General features: G+C 49.2%; 1 protein-coding gene and 1 long non-coding RNA gene across 3 annotated transcripts in view; one reads left to right on the top strand and one right to left on the bottom strand.

Moving 5' to 3' along the window:
* LOC118380693 (polycystin-1-like) overlaps positions 1-8,841 on the bottom strand; it is a gene marked incomplete at its 5' end in the record, with an annotated part of 95,030 nt that overhangs the window by 15,657 nt on the left and 70,532 nt on the right. The window contains 1 exon segment of the mRNA XM_052509640.1: positions 1,894-2,142. Within this exon segment, the coding sequence (XP_052365600.1) occupies positions 1,894-2,142 (249 nt within the window).
* On the top strand, positions 7,425-8,708 carry LOC127924993 (uncharacterized). 2 transcript variants are annotated; one of them, XR_008119473.1, is made up of 4 exons: positions 7,425-7,477; positions 7,594-7,673; positions 8,295-8,414; positions 8,455-8,708. It is a non-coding gene; the product is annotated as an uncharacterized LOC127924993 (long non-coding RNA). The 2 variants fall into 2 exon arrangements; XR_008119474.1 differs by lacking the exon at positions 7,425-7,477 and having other exon boundaries at positions 7,571-7,673; positions 8,455-8,704.

Genomic DNA, 8,841 nt, shown 5'->3' with positions numbered 1-8,841 from the left:
ATAGTACAGGCCTTCTAGTAGCACCTAGAGTACACACACACTTATACACTACCCACAGGGCATAGTACAGGTCTTCTAGTAGCAGCCTTCTGGTAAATCATTGATTTATAACACTACCGTCACACACTTATACACTACCCACAGGGCAGCAAGCAGGAGGACAGGCCTTCTACAGGAAACCTAGAGTACACACACACTTCATACACTACCCACAGGGCAAAGTACAGGCCTTCTAGTAGCACCTAGCACCTCTTCCTGCCCACACTGACAGGGCAAAGTACAGGCCTTCTAGTACAAGCACCTACCAGCTACACCCACTTATACACCTACCCACAGGGCATAGTACAGGCCTTCTAGTAGCACCTGTTACACACACACACTGGATATGACTGACCCACAGAGCAGAGAGTACAGAGCCTTCTAGTAGCACCTAGAGTACACACACACACTTATACACTACCCACAGGGAAAGTACAGGCCTTCTAGTAGCACCTAGAGAGAGACCCACAGAGACACACCTAGACACACACACTTATACACTACCCACAGGGCAGAGTACAGGCCTTCTAGTAGCACCTAGAGATACACACACTTATACACTACCCACACACACTTATACACTACCCACAGGGCATAGTACAGGCCTTCTAGTAGCACCTAGAGTACACACACACACTTATATACACTACCCACAGGGCAAGTACAGGCCTTCTAGTAGCACCTAGAGTACACACACACTTATACACTACCCACAGGGACTAGTACAGGCCTTCTAGTAGCACCTAGAGTACACACACACACTTATACACTACCCACAGGGACTAGTACAGGCCTTCTAGTAGCACCTAGAGCACCTAGACACACACACACTATACACTACCCACAGGGCAAAGTACAGGCCTTCTAGAGAGACAGAGGAAGCACAGAGAGAGACACACACACTTATACACTACCCACAGGGCAAAGTACACCTAGGCCTTCTAGTAGCACCTAGGTACACACACACACTTATACACTACCCACAGGGCAACGACAGAGTAGCACCTAGAGACAGAGACACAGATACACTACCCACAGAGGAGAGTACAGAGCCTTCTAGTAGCACCTAGAGTACACACACACACTTATACACTACCCAGAGGGAAACAGAGACAGGCCTTCTAGTAGCACCTAGAGTACACAGAGAGACTTAGACACTAGACAGGAGCAACGTACAGAGAGAGAGAGACCTAGAGTACACAGACACAGATACACTACCACAGGGAACAGTACAGGCCTTCTAGTAGACCTAGAGACACACAGAGATACACTAGACAGGGCAAGAGACAGAGCCTTCTAGTAGCACCTAGAGTACAGACACACAGATACACTACCCACAGGGCAGAGAGACAGGCCTTCTGGTAGCACCTAGAGAGATTGATTTATAGACTACCCACAGGGTGTCATAGAGAGAGAGCTCCAGAGAACAGAGAGACAGGAGACCGATACAGAGAGACAGAGAGAGCCAGAGAGACCTGAGACAGAGACACTTGAGAGAGAGAGAGGCAGAGAGAGAGAGACAGAGAGAGAGAGATTGAGAGAGACACTGAGAGAGAGGAGAGAAGGAGCCTAGAGAGACAGAGACAGAGAGGAGAGACGAGAGAGAGAGAGAGACAGAGAGACAGAGAGAGAGGACAGAGAGAGACCCCAGAGAGAGAGAGAGAGAGAGAGACAGAGAGAGAGACAGAGAGAGACAGAGAGAGAGACAGAGAGAGAGAGACGGAGAGAGAGAGAGAGACAGAGAGACAGAGAGAGAGAGAGAGAGAGAGACAGAGAGAGAGAGACAGAGACAGAGAGACAGACAGACAGACAGACAGACAGACAGACAGACAGACAGACAGGGGCAGGGGGGGTAGAAAGAGAGATGTAGGGAGAGAGAGAGAGACAGAGAGATAGGGGTAGAGCTAGGGGTAGAAATAGAGATGGAGGTAGAGAGAGAGAGGGTGGGGGGGTTGAGTTAACACACCCACCTGTGCGTGAGGTGAAGGCTGTTCTAGGGGGCTCCCTCTTGACGGCTCCGAGGGACAGCGGTTCATTCATCTTCTGAAGGAGGACCACCTCTGTCTTATCACCAAAGATACTGGACCTGACACGCACACGCACACACACACACACACACACACACACACACACACACACACACACACACACACACAGAAAATAAGATTAAATACCAAACATCAGGACAGTGATCTTCCCAGATCTAAGTGTCAACACCTAGATTCTATGACTTCCAGAAGAGTGAAGAGGAGGGAGAGGAGGGAGGGGAGGGAGAGGAGTGAAGAGGAGGGAGAGGAGGGGGAGGGGGAGAGGAGGGAAGAGGAGGGAGAGGAGTGAAGGGGAGGAGGGAGGAAGAGGAGGGAGAGGAGTGAAGGGGAGGGAGAGGAGTGAAGAAGAGTGAAGAGGAGGGAGAGGAGTGAAGGGGAGGGAGAGGAGGGAAGAGGAGGGAGAGGAGTGAAGAAGAGTGAAGAGGGGGGAGAGGAGTGAAGAGGAGGGAGAGGAATGAAGAAGAGTGAAGATGGAGAGGAGTGAAGAGGGAGAGGAGTGAAGAGGGGAAGGGGAGTGAAGAGGGGGGAGAGGAGTGAAGAGGAGAGAGAGAGGGAGTGAAGGGGAGGGGGAGAAGGGAGGGAAGGAGGAAGGGGAGGGAGAGGGGTGAAGAAGGAGGGAAGAGGAAAGGGGAGGGAGAGGAGTGAAGAGGAGGGAGAGACATGAAGAGGAGGGAGAGGAGTGAAGAGGAGGGAGAGGAGGGAGAGGAGGGAAGGGGAGGGAGAGGAGTGAAGAGGAGGGAGAGGAGTGAAGGGGAGGGAGAGGAATGAAGGAGAGTGAAGAGGTGTGAGAGGAGGGAGAGGAGAGAGAGGAGGGAGAGGAGTGAAGGGGAGGGAGAGGAGGGAAGAGGAGGGAGAGGAGAAGAGGAAGGAGAGGAGTGAAGAGGGGGAGAGGAATGAAGAAGAGTGAAGGAAGGGGAGAGGAGGAAGAGGGGAGAGGAGGAAGAGGGAGAGGAGAGGAGGGAGAGGAAGTGAAGAGGAGAGAGAAGAGTGAAGAGGAGGAGAGGGAGGGGAGAGGCATGAAGAGGAGAGAGGAGTGAAGAGGGGGGAGAGGAGTGAAGAGGAAGGGAAAGGGAGGGAGAGGAGTGAAGAGGGGGAGAGGAGTGAAGAGGAGAGAGAGGAGTGAAGAGGAGGGGAGAGAGGAGTGAAGAGGAGAGAGAGAGAGTGAAGAAGAGTGAAGAGGGAGAGGAGTGAAGAGGGGAGGGAGAGGAGGGAGAGGAGGTGAAGAAGGAGGAGGAGGGAGAAGGGAGAGGAAGAGGAGGGAGAGGGGAAGGAGGAGAGGAAGAGGAGGGAGAGGAGGAAGGAGTGAGAGGAGAGAGTGAAGAGGGGAGAGGAGTGAAGAGGAAGGGAGAGGAGTGAAGAGGAGAGAGAGTGAGAGGGAGAGGAGGAAGAGGGGAGAGAGGGAGGGAGGGGGAGAGGAGGAAGAGGAGGAGGAGTGAAGAGGGAGGAGAAGAGGAGTGAAGAAGGGGGAGGAGGGAGGAGGAGGGAGAGGAATGAAGAAGAGTGAAGAGGGAGAGGAGGGAGGGAGAGGAGTGAAGAGGGGGAGGGAGAGGAGTGAAGAAGGGAGAGGAGTGAGAGGGGGAGAGGAGTGAAGAGGGGGAGAGGAGGAAGAGGAGTGAAGAGGGGAGGAGGAAGAGGAGGGAGAGGAGTGAAGAGGGGGAGAGGGAGTTGAAGGGGGAGGAGGGAGAGGAGGGAGAGAAGAAAGAGTGAAGAGGGAGAGGAGTGAAGAGGGAGAGGAGTGAAGAGGGGGAGAGTGAAGAGTGAAGAGGGGGAGAGGAGTGAAGTGGAGAGAGAGGAGTGAAGAGGGGGGAGAGGAGAAGAGGGAGAGGAGTGAAGAGGGGGAGAGGAGGAAGAAGAGAGTGAGAGGGGGAGAGGAGTGAAGAGAGAGTGAAGAGGAAGAGGAGGAGGAGTGAAGAGGAGGGAGTGAAGAGGAGAGAGAGGAGTGAAGAAGAGTGAAGAGGGAGAGGAGTGAGGGAGAGGAGGAAGAAGAGTGAAGAGGAGAGGAGTGAAGAGGAGGAAGAGGAGAGGAGTGCAGAGGAGTGAAGAGGAGTGAAGAGGAGGGAAGAGGAGTGAAGAGGAGGAAGAGAGTCTGCTAAATGACTCACTAAATGACTCACTTAAAACATTTTTTTTAAATTCACCTTTATTTAATCAGGTAGGCTAGTTGAGAACAAGTTCTCTCTGTAAGTCTCTTTGGATCAGAGTGTCTGCTAAATGACTCACTAACTGTAAGTCTCTCTGGATCAGAGTGTCTGCTAAATGACTCACTAACTGTAAGTCTCTCTGGATCAGAGTGTCTGCTAAATGACTCACTAACTGTAAGTCTCTGGATCAGAGTGTCTGCTAAATGACTCACTAACTGTAAGTCTCTGGATCAGAGTGTCTGCTAAATGACTCACTAACTGTAAGTCTCTGGATCAGAGTGTCTGCTAAATGACTCACTAACTGTAAGTCTCTGGATCAGAGTGTCTGCTAAATGACTCACTAACTGTAAGTCTCTGGATCAGAGTGTCTGCTAAATGACTCACTAACTGTAAGTCTCTGGATCAGTGTCTGCTAAATGACTCACTAACTGTAAGTCTCTGGATCAGAGTGTCTGCTAAATGACTCACTAACTGTAAGTCTCTGGATCAGAGTGTCTGCTAAATGACTCACTAACTGTAAGTCTCTCTGGATCAGAGTGTCTACTAAATGACTCACTAACTGTAAGTCTCTCTGGATCAGAGTGTCTGCTAAATGACTCACTAACTGTAAGTCTCTGGATCAGAGTGTCTGCTAAATGACTCACTAACTGTAAGTCTCTGGATCAGAGTGTCTGCTAAATGACTCACTAACTGTAAGTCTCTGGATCAGAGTGTCTGCTAAATGACTCACTAACTGTAAGTCTCTCTGGATCAGAGTGTCTGCTAAATGACTCACTAACTGTAAGTCTCTCTGGATCAGAGTGTCTGCTAAATGACTCACTAACTGTAAGTCTCTGGATCAGAGTGTCTGCTAAATGACTCACTAACTGTAAGTCTCTCTGGATCAGAGTGTCTGCTAAATGACTCACTAACTGTAAGTCTCTGGATCAGAGTGTCTGCTAAATGACTCACTAACTGTAAGTCTCTGGATCAGAGTGTCTGCTAAATGACTCACTAACTGTAAGTCTCTCTGGATCAGAGTGTCTGCTAAATGACTCACTAACTGTAAGTCTCTGGATCAGAGTGTCTGCTAAATGACTCACTAACTGTAAGTCTCTCTGGATCAGAGTGTCTGCTAAATGACTCACTAACTGTAAGTCTCTGGATCAGAGTGTCTGCTAAATGACTCACTAACTGTAAGTCTCTGGATCAGAGTGTCTGCTAAATGACTCACTAACTGTAAGTCTCTGGATCAGAGTGTCTGCTAAATGACTCACTAACTGTAAGTCTCTCTGGATCAGAGTGTCTGCTAAATGACTCACTAACTGTAAGTCTCTGGATCAGAGTGTCTGCTAAATGACTCACTAACTGTAAGTCTCTGGATCAGAGTGTCTGCTAAATGACTCACTAACTGTAAGTCTCTCTGGATCAGAGTGTCTGCTAAATGACTCACTAACTGTAAGTCTCTCTGGATCAGAGTGTCTGCTAAATGACTCACTAACTGTAAGTCTCTGGATCAGAGTGTCTACTAAATGACTCACTAACTGTAAGTCTCTCTGGATCAGAGTGTCTGCTAAATGACTCACTAACTGTAAGTCTCTCTGGATCAGAGTGTCTGCTAAATGACTCACTAACTGTAAGTCTCTGGATCAGAGTGTAAGTCTCTGGATCAGAGTCTGCTAAATGACTCACTAACTGTAAGTCTCTCTGGATCAGAGTGTCTGCTAAATGACTCACTAACTGTAAGTCTCTGGATCAGAGTGTCTGCTAAATGACTCACTAACTGTAAGTCTCTCTGGATCAGAGTGTCTGCTAAATGACTCACTAACTGTAAGTCTCTCTGGATCAGAGTGTCTGCTAAATGACTCACTAACTGTAAGTCTCTCTGGATCAGAGTGTCTGCTAAATGACTCACTAACTGTAAGTCTCTGGATCAGAGTGTCTGCTAAATGACTCACTAACTGTAAGTCTCTCTGGATCAGAGTGTCTGCTAAATGACTCACTAACTGTAAGTCTCTCTGGATCAGAGTGTCTGCTAAATGACTCACTAACTGTAAGTCTCTGGATCAGAGTGTCTGCTAAATGACTCACTAACTGTAAGTCTCTCTGGATCAGAGTGTCTGCTAAATGACTCACTAACTGTAAGTCTCTCTGGATCAGAGTGTCTGCTAAATGACTCTGGATCAGAGTGTCTGCTAAATGACTCAAATGTAAAATGACAGAAGGAGAAGTAGGCCAGTGAGAGGTCAGAGGTTAGAGGTAACAGAACAGACAAGAGGAAGCAAGCAGAAGGTGACTTAATGACTCACTAACTGTAAGTCTTAGATCAGAGTGTCTCACTAAATGACTCACTAACTGCTGTCTGGGAGAAGAGTGTTGGGGGACTCACTAACTGTAAGTCTCTGGAGCAGAGTGTCCGCCAAATGACTCACTAACTGTAAGTCTTCATCTGGAGGGGACAGGTGTGTGACAGAAAGAGAGACTCATCTGGAGGTCTCTGGACAGGTGTGTGACAGAAATGACTCACTAACAAGTCATCTGGAGGAGACAGTGTCTGACAGAAATGAGACAGTCATCTGGAGGTCTCTGGACAGGTGTGTGACTAAATGACTCACTAACAAGTCATCTGGAGGAGAGTGTGTGACAGAAATGACTCACTAACAGTCATCTGGAGGAGACAGGTGTGTGACAGAAATGACTCACTAACTGTAAGTCTCTCTGGAAGAGAGACAGTCATCTGGAGGGACAGGTGTGTGACAGAAATGACTCACTAACAGTCATCTGGAGGGGACAGAGTGTCTGCTAAATGACTCACTAACTGTAAGTCATCTGGATCAGAGTGTCTGACAGAAATGACTCAGTCATCTGGAAATCTCTGGATCAGGTGTCTGAAATGAAAGAGAGAGTCTCTGGATCAGGTGTGTGCTAAATGACTCAGAGACTGTAGTCTCTGGAGGAGACAGGTGTCTGAAATGACTCAGAGAGTACAGTCATCTGGAGGGGACAGGTGTGTGACAGAAAGAGAACAGTCATCTGGAGGAGAGGTCTGTAAATGACAGACTAAGAGAAGACAGTCATCTGGAGGGGACAGGTGTCTGACAGAAATGACTCACTAACTGTAAGTCATCTGGGAGACAGAGTGTCTGACAGAATGACTCACTAACTGTAAGTCTCTGTGGAGGAGACAGATGTGTGACAAAAGAGAGAGACAAATGTCATCTGGGGGACAGGTGTGTGACAGAAAGAGAGACAGTCATCTGGAGGGGACAGGTGTGTGACAGAAAGAGAGACTCATCTGGAGGGGACAGGTGTGTGACAGAAAGAGAGAAGTCATCTGGAGGGGACAGGTGTGTGACAGAAATGAGACAGTCATCTGGAGGGGACAGGTGTGTGACAGAAAGAGAGACAGTCATCTGGAGGGGACAGGTGTGTGACAGAAAGAGAGACAGTCATCTGGAGGGGACAGGTGTGTGACAGAAATGACAGTCAACTGGAGGGGACAGGTGTGTACAGAAACTAGATACTGCAGTCTCTGGATCTGGAGGACAGGTGTCTGTGCAGAAAGTCTGTCTGGACAGTCATCTGGAGGGGACTCTGGTCAGTGACTGCTAAATGGTCATCTGGAGGGGACAGGTGTGTGACAGAAAGAGACTCATCTGGAGGGGAGAGGTGTCTGACAAAGGTGACAGTCACCTGGAGGGGAGAGGTGTGTGACAGAAAGATGACAGTCATCTGGAGGAGGACAGGTGTCTGACAGAAATGAGAGATGGTCATCTGGAGGGGAGTAGGTGTGTGACAGAAAGAGAGATGGTCATCTGGAGGGGACAGGTGTGTGACAGAAAGAGAGAGGGGAGAGAGTGGTCAGTGAGAGGGAGAGAGGTGAGGTGACAGAACAGAGAGAGGGTCAAGCAGAAGGGGACAGGGTTACAGAAAGGTGAGAGAGGTCAGAGTCTGGAGGGGACTCACAGGTGGTGACAGAAGAGCTGGTGCATCTGGAGGAGGGAAGAAGTGTGTGGGGGAAAGAGAGATGAGTCATCTGGAGGGCCGGGAGGAGAAGGAGAGATCAGGTCACATCTGGAGGGGACAGGTGTGTGACAGAAAGAGAGACAGTCATCTGGAGGGGACAGGTGTGTGACAGAAAGAGAGACAGTCATCTGGAGGGGACAGGTGTGTGACAGAAAGAGAGACAGTCATCTGGAGGGGACAGGTGTGTGACAGAAAGAGAGATGGTCATCTGGAGGGGACAGGTGTGTGACAGAAAGAGAGACAGTCATCTGGAGGGGACAGGTGTGTGACAGAAAGAGAGACAGTCATCTGGAGGGGACAGGTGTGTGACAGAAAGAGAGACAGTCATCTGGAGGGGACAGGTGTGTAACATGGTTTATTCAACATTACAACACAATAATATTCATGATACTGAAACTATATACTGCAGTGCTGAGTACATTTGAACTGTTTACGGTTGTAGCTGTCTGTCTGTCTGTCTGTCTGTCTGTCTGTCTGTCTGTCTGTCTGTCTGTGTGTGTCTGTCTGTCTGTCTGTCTGTCTGTCTGTCTGTCTGTGGATTACCTGAGGATGTGTCTGTCTGTACTTATGCCTGTGCTGTCTGTCTGTGTGTGAGGTCTGTCATTGTC

Source organism: Oncorhynchus keta, unplaced genomic scaffold (assembly GCF_023373465.1).
Source record: "Oncorhynchus keta strain PuntledgeMale-10-30-2019 unplaced genomic scaffold, Oket_V2 Un_contig_4882_pilon_pilon, whole genome shotgun sequence".
In the NCBI taxonomy this organism is placed as follows: domain Eukaryota; kingdom Metazoa; phylum Chordata; class Actinopteri; order Salmoniformes; family Salmonidae; genus Oncorhynchus; species Oncorhynchus keta.
This window is presented reverse-complemented; position numbering and strand designations above follow the sequence as displayed.